The sequence below is a fragment of the Aptenodytes patagonicus genome, chromosome 1 (genome assembly GCF_965638725.1).
Source record: "Aptenodytes patagonicus chromosome 1, bAptPat1.pri.cur, whole genome shotgun sequence".
NCBI classification, from domain to species: Eukaryota; Metazoa; Chordata; class Aves; order Sphenisciformes; family Spheniscidae; genus Aptenodytes; species Aptenodytes patagonicus.
Window position 1 is genome coordinate 146,795,670 of NC_134949.1, and position 23,281 is coordinate 146,818,950.

Sequence of the window (23,281 nt, forward strand, 5' to 3'; positions counted from 1 at the left end):
AAACACAAACCTTGCAAACCAAGAGCTCCAGTCAAACCCCAGGCTGGTCAGTAGAGATACTCCCAGAGTTCAGTTTTTAATGCACTAGATCACCACTGCTACGTACCCTGCTTTCTGCTCTACTGCCAGTTCCAGGATTGTTGTTAAGATTTACCATCTATATTTCATGTGGGATGAATGAGTAAACACTTCTTAGACTGCAGAAGGGCCAGTCCTATAATGCAGTGATAATATTCACTTGGTGTATGGGAATCCTAGGCTAAAATTAGTGCTCCTGTGATTTTTATATATATGGGGGAAAAAAATGCCCCGACACTGAATCCTCCAAAAGGAGCCCCAAAGCAGAGGGAAGCGCTGGTCTGTGGGACAAGCAGTCGGTGCAGGCAGGGAATTCTCCTGAGCCTGGGAGATTCCAACTCACATTCCCATTCTGTCTCCTAGATTAACAACTTGAAGTGCAACCTTAAGCTAACCTTAGAGGGACAGCAGGTCTTTTTATTTTGTTATGACAGGGAATAACATCTTCTTATAGAAGTTTCAGGACAAATGAATCAACATTTTTAACAGAAAACAGACAACGTGGTTGGAAAATTCCAATTTTTACTCTCTGTATAAAATAATATGTTTCTGGAACCTTATATTTTCAGAAGATCAATATAATTTTTCTAAACAATGCTCCTGAGTATCTTAAGTGGTTTTGGCACTACTGAAATAATTCCAACAATAACACTTCTGTTCTCCTCAAACAGTTCCGTACCAACATTATTACCCACATGGCTTGTATCAGAAATAGTGTGGCCAGCAGGACCAGGGAAGTGATTGTCTTCCTGTACTCGGCACTGGTGAGGCTGCACCTCAAAAACTGTGTTCAGTTTTGGGCCCCTCACTACAAGAAGGACGTTGAGGTGCTGGAGCATGTCCAGAGAAGGGCAACGAGGCTGGTGAAGGGTCTAGAGAGCAAGTTTCATGAGGAGCGGCTGAGGGAACTGGGGTTGTCTAGTCTGGAGAAAAGGAGGCTGAGGGGAGACCTCATCACTCTCTACAACTCCGTACAAGGAGGTTGTAGCAAGGTGGGGGTTGGTCTCTTCTCCCAAGTAACAAGCGATAGGACAAGAGAAAATGGCCTTAGGTTGCGCCAGGGGTGGTTTAGATTGGATATTAGGAAAAATTTCTTCACCGAAAGGGTTGTCAAGCATTGGAACAGGCTGCCCAGGGAATTGCTTGGGTCCCCATCCCTGGAGGTATTTAAAAGACATGTAGATGTGGCACTCTAGGATCATATTTTAGTGGTGGACTTAGCAGTGTTAGGTTGACGGTTGGACTCGATGATCTTAAAGGTCTTTTCCAACCTAAATGATTCTATGATTCTATGGCTAGTGCCCACAGTATGAAAACAATCCAATGTGGTAGGAAAACAGAAACCCAGTTTGAGAACCCATTGATGAAATCCATTTTATCAGATCTCAAAATGAATTTAAAAACCCCTCAAACCCAAGAACCTAGTTATAAAAGTGTATTTCATAGACAAATGAAAGATTGTTCCACAACACATAGGAGAAACAGCATTCCCACTCACATTGTAATTAAATGTGTTTTAGAATTATACTAAGTTGTTCTGAAAATTGGTTACTCCATGATTTCTTCAAGCTGTGAAGAATGAAAAAAGAAATAAAGAATGTTTCAAATATTGCAGATAACCTTATGTCACATACCTGTGTTATGTGATATTTGTGTCTCATCACATCTAGTAGCATGGTGTGGTGACATTTTCTAAATTCTCATTACACTTGTGTTGTTCTTTCTGAAGTACAGTGGATGAGAGTCACTTCAGGATGCACATTAGAGAGAAAATCCTTGCAATATGTTACTGATATATATATTGATGATTTTGGGGGGGTGGATAGTAGCTGAACTAAAACGTTTTGGGACACATCTACTTCTTTCACTCAAAGTACTTTAAATATGGATTACAGTCTAAATAGTTGCAGATACAGTTTTTTTCTACAGGCACTGTATATATGTGGTCACATTGATTTTGTTATTTTAAATTAATAGGAATGATATGTGGTAGTTGATTTTATATTTGGCATATGATGCTCATATTTTTTTTTATCAAACAATTAAAAGACTACCTCACTGGGGGAACTAAGATCAAAATTTCTTCTGTTATGTGCTTTCCAACTTGTGTCTAGGTGGATTTATTGTCTATGAATAATTATTTCTCATTAATTTTTTACATGAATCAAAAATAGTTTAAGGGCACTTTATGGGTGGATTACTTGGTTTATCAAAATACAAAATTAATTTTATTTGAGTAGCACTTGAGAAAGGTTTCAACCTTCTTTGGGTTAAAACTAATTTGGAAAAGTATTAAAAAAAAGGGCAAAACTTGTATGGTGACAGATTTAGAGCCTGTATCTAACATTTCTCAAATAAATTGATAGATTAGAGAACATCTATATTTCATTGACAGTGATATTTTACCTAGTTAATTATGTACTGAATGCATAAAACTTAATGCACTTGTGTACTTCATGCACAGTAACTTGTGTACAACTGCACTGAAGATACAGGCTTTTTGTAGAGATGGAGTCTCAGCCACTACTTTTCACATTTTAACTCACTAATCACTGTCACTGCATATGTAACAGCAGTGTTTCCAGAAAATTTCTATAGAAAATCTGTATTCTGTCTGTATCAAGAAGACAAGCAAACCAGTGCACAGAACTCAAACCTGCATATATTAACAAATCTTAAGTGCTTCAGTAAAAATTAACCACATTCTGTCTTACTTACAATCATAGACTGAGATTTACTTGAAACCTTGAATTTTGAGGGATAGAGGGACATTTTAAATAGTAGAATAAACAAAGTAATAAAATAATTATTTTAGCTCAATGTGATGTCTCTGTGACATATTCAGACTTCATATATAAACTCATACATAAACAAGTTAATAAAGTATACTGTTCTTTTTCAGTATGGCTTGAAAACATACTTCCAAATAAAAACAATTCAGGAAAAAAATGGTTAGAGTGGTGACTTAGACCGTTTAATTTGTTTAGTAGCCATATTTCATTTCTAAACTAAATTAGAAATGGAGTTTCCTATTCATGTTTCACTCTTTATCAAGTAACATTTTATCTTACAGAGGACTACTTGCTACAGGACTAAGCACAGCATAATGAAACGTTGGGTGCAACAATAGCTTGGTGTCGGGTTTTTTTTTAGTCAGAAAACAGAAGCATTGCCCAAGGAGAGGGGTGGGGAAGACTATGTTTATTTCTTCTTGCTCCCATAGCACAGGCTATGGCATGTATGGACATGTGTGTGTGTGTCTGTGTGTGTGTATGTGTGCATGTATACACCGCAAAAATATTTTGAGAAAGCATATTGAATACAAATTAAAATGTATTCTTTACTAAATCTTCTAATAAGTAGGTGCAAGTTCTTTATCATGGTAAGTAACTGTTCTCAGTTAATTTATGTTTTTTTCTAAAGAGCATGAAATGTGGTATAATATGAACCAAGGCTACTTTTGGACCAATTTCATGTCTGGGATTGACTCAATTCTGTTTCACCTTTGTTTACAGTCTGTTGTTTTAAATTCCTTTTTGCTCATACGGGAAGGAAGATTAAATTTTAAGGATGTCTTTATGGTTTGTCTTGGTCCATTCAAGTTGTGTGAGACTCAGTGATAATTTTATTTGCATTGGTTCCATCTAAAATTCACGTTGTGGTTAATTCTTAATAAATCCTAATGAGGATGAATAAAATGTTAAATCATTGAAGATAGTGACTGAAGGCATTGTTTCTTCAAGGTTACAGAAAAGAATGGAATAAATTGCATTTCTTATGTAGAAACCATAATTTGGTAAATTTTTTAATAGACTTTTTTGGTTTATATTATTCTTTTTAATAGCACATTAATTTTGTTTTTGCAGAAATCACTTTTAACTGAAGTAACTGCATTGTCACAGAATATGATACGTTTTTTCAAATATTTTCAATTTGTTCTTCTTGACATTTTATGTTTATGTGCAGTTTGCATCTTTTTTGTTTTTCAATTTCAAATGTAACAAATTTTGACATTTTTGTTACATTTTTCTTTTTTTTGTGCTAGTGTTTTTTTTTTTATTTTTGAGAACCTGCTGTTTTTGAATTCTCTTTTTTCCCTTTATTCTCCTCCTCACTATGATCCCAGGAGCCAACACAAAGAAAAGCGCAGATGATATAACCAGTAATGATCGTGGTGAAGATGAAGGTATTTTTTGTTTTTTCAAAGCTCGACCCTGATGCATGAACATAAACTTTTTAATTTTTATGATAATAATAATTATTATTGTTATTGTTATTGCTGTTATTTCAACATGATTTTTAGTCCCTTATTTGCAGAAACACACTTCAGTGTGCTTCTTTATTTTCTTCTTTAGAAATTCCTTTCATTGTTTTTCTTTTTAAAATCCAAATTAGCATATAGATGACTGCAGTTCCCTGTGACAGAGGTGTAAAGGTTATTCCTAAATATGTGTGAAGTGAGTAACATAAATATTATTTGAAACCACATACTTTTCCTCCCTTATTCTTTCTTAGGTTGAGAAAATGGAATTTAGAAACATGCATGTGCTCTTTTCCCTCCTACACATTTTTTAAATTCACCTGTTTGAAATTCATGAAAAAAGTCACATATATCCTTCCTTTCACTTCCACTGTTTCCCCAGTGCACACGCTGTACATTGATGCAGTTGAATTGTGCTTTGTCTTTGCTATTTTTATTTACTTATTCATTTTTTTCTCACAGGATGTGGTTTATTTCAGGACACAAAAATAAAGGAAGCTGTTGATGCTGCTTTATTGCTTTTTCCTGTAATCAGCTAGCCTCTGAGATACATTCGTTCTGACTGACCACATTCCCACTGAAATCAATGACAATCATTTTCATTGACTTCTTTCAGAGTTGGATTGGATTCCCTGAAAGGAAATGTTAAAGTTCACAGTGAAGTACCCCAAAAAAGTTTTACAAGGAAATACTTTTTTCTTGCCTTGGCACAGCAAAGCTATTTAGGATGCACCAAAACAGAAAGAAGTCACAAAATCTTCCTCTATTCTCACCCTTCCTTTTCATTAAAGTTACACTGACAGTTTATTTTACTTTATATATTTACCAAATTAAGAAAAATATTTTCAAATTAATTAAGAAGATAACAACCTTGGGTAGTTTATTGATCTGTTTTTGGAGCAATGTGTTTCTTATTCCTCTCATGCTTGGCCAATCTGAAGTGTTATTCCATGTCTTTTTTTTTTCTGTTTTCTTCTATCTGACATCAGTTCAAATAACTTTGAAACATCTGTCCTCTCTTATCCCCTTAGAATCATGCATACTGCTGTAAGGACACTATCTCCTCTTTTCCTGGGAGTTCAGCTCAATTGTAGCTACTCTATCCATATATAAAATACCGTAATAAAAATCTCAGGTCTTTGATTCACACTGGTTGCCCTCTGCTGTACCACCTTCATTGCTGAATTACACTATTTCTTATAACACAAAAATGTTGTGCAGAATACTCTGAAATTACTGTTATTTTCTGAATATCACCTTCCTATTTCTGTGCAACATATGATTTTTTTAAGTTATGGTATCATCATTTGCTGCACCAAATTCTGTAGTTAATTTTAAAGCAAAAGATAAGTAACAAGCAAAACCAAAATTGCTTTAAAAACTTAAGATAGGTACTGGTTTATGAATACATTATTATTCAGACTTCTTATAAAATTATAAAAAGTTAAGGTTTCATGATTAACAAGGGCATCCACTTTAGATCTAAGCACATAAAGCACGGAGCTCATTTCCTTTATGTTGAAGCTAATCATGTTCCCATTGAAGGGGAAGAGGAAACCTCCCATTGACTTCAGCAGTGAAAGATTCAACCCTGAGGTAGAGCTATGTAATAAGCAAAGGTTAAATACAACAAATCATGCCATGAGACTTTGGAGAGAGAAGGGAAAGGTAATTCAGTAACAGATAATTGTGTTAAATAATTGTTGCTTTCATTTTTTGAGGGCTTAGCTGAGCCTTCACTGAAGAAACACTTTCATGTACTTTACTGAAAATGCTGAGAATAAAAAAAATACATCCACTGGAATGTACCTCATTACTTTATATGATCTGTTTAATGGTTGCATTATTCTTATAGTCACAACAATTAAAAAGTTCTTATCACAAAACTTTTTGTTCTGCTGCTCAAGTACAACACATAAAATACAACATGTAAAGTATGTATCTTTTTCCATAAAGAAGGTGGATTCTACGAGAAGCCTTAAACTCTGACAACTAGACAGGTGTACAGTGGAGACTGAACATATGTTCCTTGCACTCAGATGACAATTTTTGATATTTAGGGTAGTGCATACACATGAGTAAAGTAAAAGTGGGCCGTAAGAATATGACCAGTCATAATTTAGCTTTAAATATGCTCAAATTAGTTCCACATATAAAAAATATTATATATGTGGTACCTCATTCCTGATCACATTTTTGGTGTCTTAGAGTATTTCCTAACAAACCTGAGGAGAGGGAAGAGTTTTGGAAGGCTTTCAAACCCAGGTCCCCTACCTCTAGGTACTTAGCTCAGCTTTTTCTTCCTCCACTTTCCTTTTCCACTGTTCAATATATGCCTATCCTACCCAAAAAAGAACACAGCTTTTTTTTTTTAATCCTGATTGAATACTCAGAGACTCTGCTTTCCCTGTATGATTGAAAGAAGTGCTCCTATTCCACATGCAGATACCCTGAATTATCTGTAAAAGGTGTATATATCTAATGGCAGCTCACTGAATTGCCCTCTGCTTTTTAAAGGAGCTTAACCCCTGTTCCCGCTGTTTCTGCAGAGAACATAAATTCCTAATTTAGGTAATCTGAACTATCCCTGGGGTCAGGAGCCTAACTTGTTGGTTATTGGTGGAAGAGATATGAATCCAGTCCTAAATATACCCCAAATCATTGATTAGTGCATCTTTATAACTCACTCTGAAGTATGAAAATATTACGACCAATTTAATTTAACTTTTTTTTAGAAATAATGACCCAGCTGTTTATCTGTTTAAAAGTAGTCAAGAACTTTTCTGCGTATACAAAAGATTAGCAATACCATCAAGGAGCATTAATTCAGAGCTGTTCTTTAAGGCTTAGCTACCATGACAAGGAAAAGTACAACACAAAAGACATCGTTTGCTTTAAATACAAAAAATCTGGGCCATGAATTCACATAAGTTCTCTTTGTTTGTTAACTCTTAGGCTATTTGAAAGAGGGAACAGTTTACTATGTTTATTTCTATCAGAACAATTTGATTTTGTGATATTATCTCTTACTGAACTACTGGGAATATAATTTCAACAATTATACCTCAGTGAGGAATGGGAAGTATGGATCATTATTGTAATTTTATTATTAAATTTACATATATTTCTAAATTGGCTTATACTTGAATCAGAATATTCTAAAAAAAGATAAGATTATGCCATAATTTGATTTTTCTATTTAGGCTTTTAGACATTTATATTCAAATTAAATTCCTTGTAATTTTGAAGACATTTCAAGTGGTCTGAAAACATTTCAGAGGAAATATTTGAAGTAACCAAGAGAGATATTCAAGCTATAAATATTAGGCTTGTAAGATAATCCTGAACTGTGTAAGCTAGATGATTAAAGTGGCGGTGATGACATTGAAAACACAGGAAATATTTAACAATATTTTTAGCACTGTTATAAATTGCTAATGCCATATTTCCTTATTTTTTATTACTTTATTATGTTTTCCTTACTTGAATTTTTTCAGACATTCATGATCAGAACAGCAAGAAACCCGTTATGGTCTACATCCATGGTGGATCTTACATGGAGGGTACTGGCAATATGATTGATGGCAGCATTCTCGCAAGTTATGGAAATGTCATTGTTGTCACTCTCAATTACAGGCTGGGGGTTTTAGGTAAGTGACTCTTTTCTTCATCACCAGTTGCATAGAGATATTTTACTGCTTAATTTATCTACTGATCGATCATTGGGCCAGTTTTATTTTTAAAACAGAACACTTGCTGGTGGATAATTTGACTGTATAATATTAATTTTGAATTTTGTTCAATATTTTATGGAAACTGGGCTAGGCTACATGTCCCCTTCTTTTTGACAGCTGCCTTCACCTTAGACAAAAATGACTGGATATTTATAATTATGTTAATGCTGGTTTATGTTAAATTTGTCATTGTATCATATTTGCTCTTGGCTCAGTGATTTAACAAGTTTTGAGAACTTGTATCTTTTTCTCATTAAAATCTTCTTGATTCCATGTAAAATAAAAAAGAAGAAAATTAATCAAGAACGAGTACTCTCCAGTTTCAAAACAATTGGTAATGGTAGGAAGAGGGAAAATGTTACTATTTATCTGTATTTATTATTTTTGTGTGCAAATTGTTTTTTAGGGCAGAAGATGTAGAGTTAATACAGACAAAACAGGCTATATACACTGATGGAATTTATGTTGCAGGTAATATGGAGTCAAGGGGTTTCAAGGAGTGATGTAAAATTATCTTCCTAAATATACGGAACTCCATAATCATGAATTATAATATTGAGAGAAGTTAATACTTCTGTCTTTCAAACAGAACAAGAGCTGCATCTTCTTGACATTATAAATATTCTTCTGTCAGCATTAGATTGAATAATAAAATAACCTTAGATCCATGAAAACAGACCAAAAATCTTTTCTGCTTCTCTGTGATTCCAAATCCTGGATGTTTGCATGTACCAGGCTTTTCTCCAAATGAAGGTTTATTTATTGAAGTTCTACTTTTCCATAGAAAATTAAATGAAAAATTTGCTTATAATAGCAGACATTAGAAAAATTTTTTGTCTTAATGAAAAAGCATATAGTCTGTATAGAATAGCGTATAGACTACTAGAATGTTCATTTTTCCAGCATTTTAGATACACAAGGTAAAGCATAGTAATTTTGTGTGTGTGTGTGGGGGGGGGTTATTTAGCATGGCTTTTACAATGATTTTTAATCTTGTTTTTCTTGATAGCAAATCTGATCTATATTCTTGGCACGTACTGTTTTGGAACACAGGAAACTTCTTTTGCTGAGTTACCTATTAATGTCGTTAATGTGTTTCAACAGTGTTCATCAGAGTACTGAGAATTTTTTTCTTGTCCCTGATTTTGACTCTCATTTAAATACAAAAGAACATTTTTTCTATGTTAGAGTCAGATTTAAACATAAAGCCAGGAATGTAAAAAGATATTTTGGTATATTTATGCATGCAATCTTGGTTCTCAGAAACACACCCAAATATAAGTTAAGAACTCAAGACTCTTAAAAAAAAGGATTGTTGTTGTTGTTGTTGTTGTTGTTGTCAAATACCCAGGAACTTGCTAATAGATATTTATCTGTAAAAAAGGTTATTTAATGGATCTCTTAAAAGGTTTTCTCTTGGTTTCTTAAAACTAAAATTGTTGAAGGGTACAGATGGTTATAATTAGTTTAAATGTTTCATTGTCCATCTGCCTCATATCAATCTAAAGGAAAAAATTCAATATTTGCATTGATGATCTCCTATTTTATGTATTTATATTGAAAACAAAAAAGACAATATTATGTTTTTATATTGTGGCATTTAGGAAAAAAGGCACAATATAGAGGCATTCATATAAAACTGAAAAGTAATAACTGCGAGGATTTTAAATGGATTAGGAAAAATACAGTTATATTTGGCATTAAATACTGCTTCTCAACAGTGGTAAATGTAACTTTTGAGACACTATAGAATTTATTCTTTGTTATAGAAGGTCTATGTTTGAATTAGAAAAACAGAAGAAATTCAGAATATGCATTTAGCGTGTAAAAAATCAGAGGAATTGTGTTTTATGAGCATATTTCTGTTTTTTCTTCCTGGGTGAAATGTTAATGTGATCCTTGAGAACTCATTAGGTTCTGCCTAGACATTGGAAGGTGTTAGGTGAATTCCATGTATTTTTGAATTGCTTCGTAAGTAAAAAAATGAAAGAGAAAACACAAATTTCTTCAGGTAAACAACCATATGGAAAATGAATATGGTTATTCATAAAAGTTTAAAAAGTAGTATAATTATTATGACATACAATTTGAAGATTGACAATATTTCTATCCATTTCTTCTAGTCTGAATTATCTTCTTTTTGAAACATGTACTTATTTCTGTAAAACTGGTGTGCTTCTGTTGAATTTGATTTGTAAGTTTGTACACAAGAGGACACATACAAACCTCACTTTAATGACAGAAATGTGTAATTCTATCACTATTAGCACATCCTGTGATGGAGGAATATGTATTGAATTGATCACAATGATGAGATACTGAAGACCCTTTATATATGTATTTTTCCTTCCTCTGGAAAATTATCACTTGAATGGACCTGCAAACTGGATGTTATTATAGTTACCATAAATGTTATTCTGTTCTTGAGGCACATTAAATTATTTTCTTTTCAGTCTATATTGTGTCATTAACAACAGTAGATAGAAAATCTATTAGGACTTCATAGATAATCACTGGATGATATTAGCCAGACAAATCATAGAATCATAGGATGCTTTGGGTTGGAAGGGACCTTCCAAGATTATCCAGTCCAGCTCCCCTGCCATATGCAGGGTCATCTTTCACTACATCAGGTTGCTCAAAGCTCCATCCAACCCGACCTTGAACACTTCCAGTGATAGGGCAACCACAACTTCTCTGGGCAACTTGTTCCAGTGTCTCACCATCCTCATCATAAACAATTTCTTCCTTCTATCCAATCTAAATCTACCCTCTTTCAGTTTAAAACCACTGCCCCTTGTCCTGTCACTACAGGCCCTGGTAAAAAGGCTCCCGTCATGTTTCTAAGCCCCCTTTATATATTGAAAGACCACAATAAGGTCTCCTAGGAGCTTTCTCTTCTCCAGGCTGAACAACCCCAACTCAGCCTTTCTTCATAATAGAGGTATTCCAACCTTCTGACCATTTTTGTGGCCCTCCTCTGGACCCACTCTAACAGGTCCATGTCTTTCTTGTACTGGGGACCCCAAACTGGATGCAGTAGTCCAGGTGGGGTCTCACGAGAGTGGAGTAGAGGGGGACAATCGCCTCCCTTGACCTGCTGGCCATGCTTCTTTTTATGCAGCCCAGGATACAATTGGCTTTCTGGGCTGCAAGTGCACATTACTGGTTCATGTCCAATTCTTTCATCCACCAGTATCCCAAAGTCCTTCTCCGCCAGGGTGCTCTCAATCCATTCATCCCTCAGTCTATATTGATGCTGGGGATTGCCCTGAACCAGGTGCAGGACCTTGCACTTGGCCTTGTTGAACTCCTCAAGGATGTTAAGGTCCCTCTGGATGGCATCCTTTCCCTCTAGCACAACAACTTCACTACTCATCTTTGTGTTGTCCACAGACTTGCTGAGGGTGCACTCAATCCCATTATGTCATTAATGAAGATACTGTGTTCAGTTTTGGGCCCCTCACTACAAGAAGGACGTTGAGGTGCTGGAGCGTGTCCAGAGAAGGGCAACGAGGCTGGTGAGGGGTCTGGAGAACAAGTCTTCTGAGGAGCGGCTGAGGGAACTGGGGTTGTTTAGCCAGCAGAAAAGGAGGCTGAGGGGAGACCTCATCGCTCTCTAGAACTCCCTGCAAGGAGGTTGTAGCGAGGTGGGTGTCGGTCTCTTCTCCCAAGTAACTAGCGTTAGGACAAGAGGAAGTGGCCTCAAGTTGCACCAGGGGAGGTTTAGATTGGATGTAAGGAAAAATGTCTTTACTGAAAGAGTGGTTAAACATTGGAAGAGGCTGCCCAGGGAAGTGGTTGAGTCAGCATCCCTGGACGTATTTAAAAGACGAGTAGATGAGGCACTTAGGGACATGGTTTAGTGAGTGGTGGTGTTGGGTTGATGGTTGGACTCGATGATCTTAGAGGTGTTTTCCAACCTCAATGATTCTATGATTCTATGATTAAATAGTGTTGGTCCCAGTATGGCCCCTTGAGGGACACTACTCATTACTGGTTTCCACTTCGACATTGAGCCGATGACTGTAACTTTTGAGGACGTGGCCATCCAGCCAGTTCCTTATCCATCTAACAGTCCATCCATCAAACCCATATCTCTCCAATTTAGCAGCAAGAATGTTGGGGGGGGGAGCATATCAAAGACCTTACAGAAGTCCAGGTAGATGACATCAGTTGCTCTTCCGTTGTCCATTGATACAGCCACTTCATCGCAGAAGGCCACTAGATTAGTCAGGAATGATTTGCCCTTGGTGAAGCCATGTTGGCTATCTTTAATCACCTCCCTGTCTTCCATATGTTTTGACATGCCTTCCAGGAGGATCTGTTCCATGATCTTACTGGGCATGGAGGTGAGGCTGACTGGTCGGTAGTTCCCAGGGTCCTCCTTATTATCCTTTTTAAAGTCACAGGGGACTTTGCCTGACTGCCACTGAATTTTCAAATATGATGGAAAGTGGCTTAGTAACTACATCTGCCAATTCCCTCAGGACCCTGGGATGCATCTTGTTGGGTTCCATGGACTTGTGTATGTTCAGGTTCCTCATGTGGTCTCAAACCTGGTCTTCTCCTACAGTGCGATGGACTTCATTCCCCCAATCTCTGCCTTGAGGTTCAGGGACTTGACAGATGTGGGAATAGAGATTACCAGTGAAAACTGAGGGGAAAAAAAACTGTTGAGTACCTCAGCCTTCTTCAGGCTAGTTTTACTAGTTCTCCTGTCTTATTTATTGGGGGAGTACATCTTCCTTTTCTGAGCAACATACCCGTAGAAGCCCATCTTATCATTCTTCACATTCTTTGCCAAATTCAGCTCCAACTGTGCCTTAGCTTTCCTGATCCCATCCCCACACACCCGGGAAGCATCCCTGTGTTCTTCCCCGGATACATGTCCCTGGTTCCACTGCCTGTGCATTTCCTTCTTACACTTTAGTTTGACAAGGAGGTCCTTACTCAACCATGCTGGTCTCCTGCCTTCCCTGCCTGATTTCTTACATGTGGGAATCGAGAGTTCCCAGGCTCTAAAAAAGATGTCTTTAAAGAGCTGCCAGCTCTGTTCTGCTCCTTTATCCCTGAGGGCAGTTTCCCAGGGGGTCCCATCTACTAATTCCTTAAAAAACTGAAAGCTCCTTTTTCTAAAATTCAGCATCCTGACCCTACTCTTCACCTGGCCCATATCCCTCAAGATTGTGAATTCCACCAGGACGTGATCACTGCAGCCTAGGCTGCCACCAGTCTTGACCGCTCTTATTACTGTGTTGGTAAGCAACAAGTCCAGTAATGCTTCTCCTCTGGTTGGGCTGTCTATTACCTGGATTAAGAAATTATCCTCGATGCACTCTGAGAGTCTCCTGGCTTGCTTACAGCTTTCTGTGCTGCTCTTCCAGCAGATGTCAGGGTGACTGAAGGTCCCCAGCAGGGTCAGAGCCTGCGAGCATGATGCTTCCCGTAGTTGAAGTAAGAATGCTTCATCTACATCTTCCCCTTGGCTGGGCAGCCTGTAGTAAACACCAACCATGAGGTTTCCTTTGTTGGCTTGGCCTCTAATTTTCACCCATAAGCTCTCAACCTGTCCATCGCAGTTTAAGACAGCTGTATGTAGTCAATCCATTTTTTTATATGGGAGGGTAACCCACCACCACCACCACCAGTTTATAGCCATTGATTGTAGTGCTCCAGTTGTGTGAGTCATCCCACCACGTTTCAGTGACAGCAATTAGATCATAGCTTTCTAGCTGTACAGTGACTTCCAGCTCCTTTTGTTTGTTACCCATGCTGTGTGCATTGGTATAGAGACACTTCAGCTGGGCTATTGACCGTGTCACCTTTTTAGAGGAAAATGCCCTAATTCCTTTGGGGCATTTCATAGGTGTTCCCCTGTTGGTTCCTAATATATCAGCAGCCCCCAGATCTTTTCTGTTACCCAAAAGTCTATCCCCTTCCCCTGCTAAATCTAGTTTAAAGCTCTCCTTATAAGTCTGGCCAGCTTGTTGGCAAAGAGGCTCTTGCCTCACTTGGTCGGATGAATCCCATCAGCTCCCAAGAGACCTGGCTTCTCAAAGGTGGATCCATGATCAGAGAAGTCAAAACTTTGAGTATGGCACCAGCTACAAAGCCAGGCATTCACCTGTTCAATTTGCCTCCCCCTTGCTAAACCCCTTCCTGTGACTGGGAGGATAGAGGAGAACACCACCTGTGCTCCTGATCCTTTTAATATTGCTCTGAGGGTCATATAGTCTAAGTTGCCTTGTTGCAGTATCAATAGACCCTACATGGAACAATAGGAACAGGTGATACTCTGTAGGGTTCATCAGGCTTGGCAGCCTCTCAGAGGTGTCACGAATGCCAGCTCCTGGTAGGCAGCAAACTTGTCTAGAGAAATTGTCTGGATGGAAAATGGGTGCTTTGGCTCTCAGTAGGGAATCTCCAATTCCTAATACCTTATATGCTTTTCTGGTGGCAGTAGTTCTAATGCAGGTGGGTGGTTGGATCAAGTTTGCATGGTTGGATTTTCCTGGATCCTGTCCATTATTCACATGCTCTTCATTCTCCAGCCCCAGAATATTGTGTCTGTTATGTAAGAGCACTTCAGGGGATGGGGAAAGGTTCTTCTGCCCTGAGCAGAGACAAGGGTCCAGTCTCCTTCATCTTGAGAGTTACTTGTGTCAGACAGCTCAAGGTTGGATTCAGGCTTACCTTCCCCTTGCACAGCCTTAAGGCAGGGCTGTTGCTCAGGCTGAGACAGTGCACAATACCATGTTTCAATCTCATTCACATTCACATTCAATCACATTCCTGGATACTGCATTGCCTGTTGAACTCCTCTAGTAACATAGCTACTTGTCCGAGGAGTTCCTCCAGCTGGGCATACTTGCAGCTATGACACCCACCACTGCCTTCAGCTGCTAGGGGGACTTCCAGATACTGGACCTCCATGCAACCTCAGGTGTGGACAGCTATTTCAGTCCTTGGGAGATCTGTTTGGGTTGAGACGTCAGCATAGGTAGGCTGTAGTGCTTCCATTCATGTTTCAGCCACAGTCTTGCAGTTGTGGTGGGTGGACACCACTTTCTTTCAGCAGGTCACAGTCTCCTTATAGTTCTCAGAAAAAGTAGCTCACTTATAAAATGATAATTCTTTTGAAAGACATTGTTCTTCTAATTCCCTGGAGACCTCAAGCTTCTGGGTGGGCTTGCATAGCTATCAGCTAGCTGGGGTGACCATTGGGGCTGCAGCCTAATGCTGCAGGTGAGCAGAGCAAGCAGCAGCTCGAACACTGGCAGAGTTGGCAGCTCTTCCTGCATACCCTGCCACACAAAATGCCACACAAACTGCTGACACCGCTCCCAACCGATGTCGTCCCTGTTTGCACAGCCTGTTAGCGCTGCTCCCCGTAGCTGGTATTCCCCAGGGGCTGGTTATATGCAGTTTCCTGTGGTTTGAACTGGTCATGGGGATAGCCAGCACCATCCCACTCTTGCCCACCACTCTCACAAGATCTATTTCCTGCTGGCTGGTACCTCCCCTACCAGCAGCCCAAGGGTGCTGGGGGCCCAGAAACTCCTTTAGACACCCCTCAAGGACCTCACAAGCCTCACACTGCGGTCGGCAGGAGGTAACTGCTGCTGCTGCTGCTGCTGCTAGCATCAACTTTCCGAGGTTTAAACTGCAGGAACAAATCCTAGTTTGAGATCCTGGGAAAGAATCGATAGCAGTGATTACATATGTTTAAGAAAGCCTAGATTTTGGAAATACATCTTCGTAGATGAGGGAAAATGAAAATTGTTAGGGACCACTTACTTTACCTGACTATCCTTCACCGAGTTTGGCCTCAAGAAATATCTATACACCCACGGAATATTTGTCAAGGTAATAGAATATAAACTATATGGGTTTCTTTTACTGCCTTCTGATATAATATAATTTTAATTATATTTAATGGAATGTCTGATCATCCTATAACAGTAAGACCTGGTTTTAACACACAACACTGCACCCTTTGAATTTTAAAACCAGATTTTAGCAGGCACCATAAAGACAAGGTTTCTCCATCTTTTATAGGTGGAAGTCTGGTTACCTGTTGGCTATAACTGAGATACAGGAACTTCTAGTCTCAAGTTAACCAGAAAGCAGGCATCCCAGACAGAAAAAAGGCTTTACTTGCAGTAGCTGTAACATGATGACCTTCAGGGCTATAAAACATTTTAACTTGATGATAGAGACAAATATCTTCATCTCTATCTTTTCTTCTTGCATCTGGCTAACATATAAGCCTTTAGATAGTGCACTGAACAATATTTATCTGTAACTCCAGAATACAGAAGAACCACATTTCCTCTCCATCTTGGAAGACTGCAGAGCTGCTCTGGGAATAAGTACCTCATCTCTCTCTCTCTCTGTGTTCAAGTAGCACTATGGCAAAATAGCAGACAGCTGGGCCTAAAACTTTCCAACTTTTTAATTCTCTCTCTATATCCTTTGAATAAAAATACTTCTGGAATTATTTTTCCTGAGATTTCTGGACCCCCAACCATGCATGCAGCAATAATACGAGTTGTTGATGTTATTTAGAAGGCCATATTTTCCCTTTGAGTATAAGTTTACATTTATCAAAATATATTCCCTGGATAGGATCCTTTTGGGACAATAAAACAGAAAGATTTAACTTTTCCTTTTACCTATTGTAGTGGGCCCTATTCAAAGTGGAGTGCTGCGGTGCTGTGTTTAATTTCTTGTGCACTTTAGGGTGTGGGAGGATCCTGCCTCTGCCCAACTCAGCAGTTTCTGTTCCTACTCATACCTCACCATGGTGACGACTGAAGACGCTGCTGGAGCTAGAGGAAATTGCTCACTCGTCCCAGTGCAAAGCAGTGCTCCCATATCTTGATAAATTCAATACTGTTACACTCTTTAGTTTAGAAGTACTAAACCCTGGTGTCTCTCCACCCCCACCCCATGCTTTGAGCACTGTGTAGGATGATAGTATTTTTTATAAGAAGTTTAAGTTATTCAACAATTCAGCTGAATTTTCAAAATTCCCAAACTATTTAGGGAATTATTTAACTGAAATAATGGAAATTCAGCAGAGTGGGAGGATTAGGCAAAATAGATACCCTAATTCAAAGAATGTTCTAGTATTAGAGAAAATGGGATGGTTTGAACGACCTGACTCACTCAGTCTAGATACTGCTCAATTCCTCTTCATTATCTACATTCTTAGTCTTCACAGATATGCTTTAAGAAGAAATAACACCTTTCCAACCTAGCTATGAACACTGTTTTAGTGCCTTTTTCAGGATTATGTTGGCAGGAAAAATACAGAAGAAGGATTTATGATTATTATTGTTTTGCAGTGACATGACCTGAATTGTCTGTCTCATGGTGCAAATTCAATATGCTGAATCCCTGTTTAACTTGTGCAACAATAAAAATGAAATCTGACAAATGACCACCTCCAAAAAAACCACAAACCCAAAACAATAAAACCAAAGCCCCAAATCCCAGCACAATTTTTTAATGCAGTTAAATTCAGTCATGGTGTTATACACTTTGAAGAAAAAAATCTTAAGCAATCTTCAAAAAAGTTATCATAGTCAAATATGAACTTAGTGTTCTTGTGTGAGCTATTAAAGACAAAACCAGAGATAAATTCTAGAAATATGAATCAGGCATTTTGGAAGCCAGAGTGTTATTACAGAAAAAAAGGAAAAGGCAAAACCTGAGATGAATTCTAGAAATATGAATCAGGTATTTTGGAAGCCAGAGTTAAATGAAACATCTACTGCAGTAAATGAGACGCACTCAGAGTTCAAAATTGTAAAATTGACTTAGCATTTCCAAGACCACTTGCAATTTAACATTTGCTTCCTCTTAGAATTCCAAATCATGCCGATAAGAATAGTCTATCTCTTATCTATCTCCCTTTTTGGCAATAAGCATCCGTTTTAAGTACTCTGTTCTAAAAGGCTGGACTTCCTTTCAGTAGAAATTATATCCACATGCAATTATAGTTCTCTATAAATGATCATATTAGGTAGTGTAATATAAATCAGAGTTCAGTTTACAAGGAGGCTTGGTACTTCTGCAAGTTACTGAGAACCTTAGCTTTCTTTACTTCACTGAGTGCCTGGTTTGCAAGTTAAAACATCAATGCACTGAAACTGTATGTTGTAAATTAACTGCTTAGGATTTGACTGACCATTGTAGGTCCCTTCCAACTGAACTCCTATTCTATTCTATTCTATTCTATTCTATTCTATTCTATTCTATTCTATTCTATTCTATTCTAATTTCCATTCCGTTCAGCAGTAATCAAAGCAAGTAAGTAGTATATGACCTCGCGAGCCAGATTCTTTCATATTGGCAGCGTACAATAGTCTACAATACGTCTAATTTTATCTTCACTAGTGTAATTGTTGTACAGAATGACTCCTTTGTTGGTATTTTAAATTCAGACATGCAGATATCTGTTCCCTTTGTGCCTCCAGACAGCCCTTCTCTATCTCCAGTGTGTGTGACTCCACGAGTACAGGAAACTTAAAGCTAATCTGCTGGTAGAAAAGGCCAGAGGTAGATTAGTACACATGGGAACGACCCAGGAGCTGGAGTGTGCTAAGTAAATCAGAGTTTCATGCTTACACAAGAAAGGAGGTTTGTTTAAGCTCAATTTAGCTTATAGTGACTGTTTGCATTGCTGAAGCCAATGCAGACTTCACTACATTGCCTCACCTACATCTCTAAGCTTCATGCAGAATATTTCCTGGCTGGTTTGGTCCCTGGCCTGTCTTCTTAGTTGGCCAATAATTGTATCAGCTAATGTCAGTTGTCGTAGCTTCAGTGGAACTCCTGAATTCCCAGCAATGACACGTAAGTGTTAATTCCATTGCTATCAACACATTTTTGTAGACATCAGAATTATTCTCTTTCTTTGTTAATTATGTTTTGTAAATCTTATCTTTTTCTCTTATTTTAAATCTATTGTTAAGTCACAGAAATTGTATTTGTGCAAATGCAGCTGATGACAAACTCCATCCATATCCCATTGTTTTGGGACTGTTATGTTACTACATCTTCTGTTTCAAACATCAGAAGCAACAAGTACATAAGTTACAGTGTCATCAGGAGCTACGTGTACATTCATAGAGTTTCTAACATTAGATATGTTCCTTTCATAAAGTGAGTACAGGGTACCACTGTGATTGTGTCTTACAATCACAAATGCACTTAATAACTTGTTCTGCTCTCATATGGCTTACTTTTATAGCATCTGAACTCCCAACAAGCTTGGATAACTTCTGTATAATTCTGTAGTCAGGGACAAGTATGGACATTCTTTAAATGTGAGTGTCAAAACTGGAATTTAGCAAGAACCTTTTGACAGAGAGTTCCCCCTACATAAATGCAACAAAATCTGCTTCCTCCAGGCTTGCTGGATTGACCCAGCTGACTAAGCTACTAAAGCATGCTCTCAAAAGATGTTTTTTATCATAGCCTATAAAGTCAAACAGAACAAAAAGCTACAAGACAATGTAAGAGGAGTAAAAAAGATATGATTTTTAGGTAATTCACTGAGTTTTGGTAATTCACTGAGTAAGCTGATGCTTGTTCATCACTCTGAGCATATTTACTTTCTTTAAGAATATTTTGTGTTAACTAAGATTTATAATATATTCTTTTAACAAGTTTGTCCCTACTATGTGTGAAAGAATTAGAGGTTTGGTTTTTGAAATTATATACTTATGCTGGTATTTGGGCAGAACAAGAAGAGTGTCCTGATTTGATAAACATCTTCACAAATTATAAGTAACAGTTAGGTGTTCTGTCTCTTTTTGAGACAACTTTTTGTATTGATGTTCAAATATAGATAGAGTACCTGAACTTTAGATGGACAACAGTGAGGACTTCTATATCTTTATAATAAATATGTGAAGGAAACCCAATCACATGTTGATACTTTGAAAAAACAGTCTGATCTCATGCATTAGCTACTTCCAAAGGAAGAATCAAATGCACAAAATGCTGCATGTATTGATATAAGCATGTGTTATGTGCAGTTTTGAAAATGAGATAAAGTCATTTAGAGTCTTACAAACTAAACAGCTATTTTTTTTTGTAACATTCTATGAGGTTGCCTGTGCAAACAAACTACAGTGAAAATATTAAACATGCTTGTATAGTAAATATAACCCATTCAAATCTCTATAACTCATTTGAAACTAACAAACATTTAGACACATTTTTGTGAGGTATATTTTTATGTAATTGAAAGCTTATTTGATAAGATTCCTGAACATGATAAAACATGTATGTATCAGTGAATTGTTGTCACATTGACTGATGGTCAAAATTCTGTTTTCATGATATATTTTAGTATTAAGATTTTTTTTTATATAATCCATGTAAATTTTGTGGAGAATCCATAGTTAATCAGTTTATACAAAAGTTGTGCCAGGGGAGGTTTAGATTGGATATTGGGAAAAATTTCTTGACCGAAAGGGTGGTCAAGCATTGGAACAGGCTGCCCAGGGAAGTGGTTGAGTCCCATCCCTGAAGGTATTTAAAAGACGTGTAGATGTGGTGCTTAGGGACATGGCTTAGTGGTGGACTGGGCAGTGTTAGGTTTATGGTTGGACTTGATGATCTTAAAGATCTTTTCCAACCTAAAAATAAATTATCCAGTTGATTTTTCTTTCATGCTTATCTAAACCTGTGATGGCCAGGAGGCTGTTGTGCAGGACAATTTGTGGCAGGGACTTAGAACTTACTGACAGCACTATTGTTCTTTTTCTTTTTCTTCCTTATGAAACTATTATTCCTTTTTGCAGGAGTTAATCTGCTGAAATTTTGCAGTTTTGGGAACTCTAAAAGAGGTTGGAAGCCACAACACAGCACAGACTGGAGTGCGTACCATAAGGCATGTAGAGCTGAGCTTGCATTGGAAAGTGGCAAGTTGCTCGTAGCAACTTGCATGAAAGACCTTTTCCAGCTAGATTTTGTAAAGGCTTACTGGCAGCTGTCAAGTTTTTTATTAAGGCTCTTGTTGAAATCAGATGCTGCTTAGGTTTGCTTGGTATTTTCATTTGCCTGTGCCTTGTGAACAGTGATAAAAACTCTTACAAAAGCATAAATTATATCCATTTTTTAGCAGTTAAGGAATTACAATGTCCACAAGACAAAAGAAAAAATAGTGGAAAGAGACTGTGGGAAATCTGAAACACTCTTGAATCTGTGCAAGAAATCTGTGAGTGGAAAGGCAGGTCTTCTTCATTGTTTCCTTTTCTTTTTCTTCATATTCTGGAGAACCAAGTCAGTCAGAACATTGGACTTACTTTATAATGCTGTTCATATCTATGGGCTAGATCATGTGGTGGGATAAATCATAAGGACTCTACTAGATATTGCCCATAATGTCAATTTCTCGCTTTTTTCTTTTTAAAATTTGTTATGCAATATATGTAAGTTCTCTTGTCAGATTGGATCATAAGGATTTAATTCATTGAAATGTGAAACTTTACACTTGACTTCATGTCAGTCAAAAGAAGCTGAAAGGTTTGGAATGCTTTTATATAATAGAACAAGCATAGGGGAGAAGGAAGGGTCCAGCTGTAATTTAAAACATTGTCTTAATATGGATGTAAAATATTTTCACAATATTTTTTAGATTCTCAGACTTTAACAACTCTAATTTAGAACATCAGGCTGAAATGCAATGATGATATAATGATAATACATACATTGCTTATATTGTAGCTTACTATAGAAAAAGAACTGTGGATGAAGTTCTAAGTGCATTTAAGTCAATAAGAAATTTACTAGTCAACTCAAATGGGTCAGGATTTCAATGTATTTAATCCCTTTATTTCATAAGAAGCCACCAACATGATAGTCTGTGTTTTAAAACAGTTTTGTATAGTTTCCTCAAAAGTGTAAATGCATGCTTTTAATACTATTGTAAAGATTCTGGCTGACTAAAAGAAATACATGTTAAGTCTTTAATTTTGTATGAAATCCTCCGTAATTGCAGGGGGTTGCAGTATTTTATACAGAAGTTAGAAGGAAAAAAATGTAAAGTGTAACTCAATCTAACCATCCCTTGGAAATGATCCTGATAACAAAAGCAGAATGGCAAAACTGTGTGTGAGGTAGCTGGTAATGTCAGTATGCTGCTCATGAGGAGGCAGGGGAGCATTGTGCAATGGTTCATAGAGTTAAAGTTGCATGATTGCACCAGCCAATGAGATGTACTCTTGGAAGGACAGCACAAAACAAAGGCATTTTTTCCTGAATTATTTCAGAGCTCCATGTCATTCCTTGCAATCACAGACTGACTGACACTGAAGGATCAAAATATGTTTACTGCTTTACAATACCCTATCAAGCCTCAGCTCTGTTGTACTAGTCACTATATGAATATACAGCATACAGAGCTAAAAATATGCTCCCTGTGTGTTTTGGGGGCTTCCATTTCAGAACAGACAATGAATTTTTTGCTTTAATAGCTCCAAAAGCCTGTATAAGGCACTGGTATTGAATGAATAAAACTTTTCTTGGTGATGGACGTTAAGTGCATTCTTCAATAGCTATCTGCAGGTAAAGGTTAGCAGCTGAGACAGGCCGTACATTTTCATCTTTTCATTTCTGCTTTCTAACTGAAAATTATGGCTTCTATTTAGGGAATCAAAATAATGTGTTCTTTTGGCATTCATTAGTGCCAGGTCTCCTGCAGTAACACTGGGTCATTTACAGCTTACTTTGATTAGGAGAATGTATAGCAATGCAAGACATAATAAAATTACTGTTGGAAAAGTGGGAAGGCTTATAACAGGCAAAAATATGGTTTCAGAATTTTCCATTTTTATTTTTTTCCCCATTTCCCATGCCGTCTGTGGAATGTATTATGTATTTTGCCTAAAACTAAGTACCCGCTTTGGGATCTGGGAAAGGGTAAAATAAATGCTTTTAGCTTTTAGCAGGACTTAAGAGAAGAAAATAAAACCAGAAGGAACATAGTTTTCTTCACTGATACAATGTTAATTTGTATAAAATCAGATCTTAGACATGTAAAGAAAATCAAAACCAACCTCTGTAAGTACGCTGCATAACTTTGTGTTTTCGTTTCTGCTAGAAATGTTAAACCAATGTTTAACATTTACTCAGGAATGTGACTCTGTTTTTTAAACAATATCATAAGTATGCTTTTTCACATTTC

At 37.4% G+C, this 23,281-nt stretch overlaps 1 protein-coding gene across 4 annotated transcripts in view; it reads left to right on the forward strand.

The window, feature by feature from the left end:
- NLGN4X (neuroligin 4 X-linked) overlaps positions 1-23,281 on the forward strand; it is a 197,596-nt gene that overhangs the window by 109,042 nt on the left and 65,273 nt on the right. For 3 of the 4 annotated variants that reach the window (XM_076358041.1, XM_076358048.1, XM_076358056.1), the window contains exons 4-5: positions 4,205-4,264; positions 7,837-7,989. In XM_076358041.1, coding sequence (XP_076214156.1) covers positions 4,205-4,264; positions 7,837-7,989 — 213 coding nt within the window. The remainder of the gene's footprint in view (positions 1-4,204; positions 4,265-7,836; positions 7,990-23,281) is intronic. The other variant, XM_076358065.1, reaches the window with a different exon arrangement.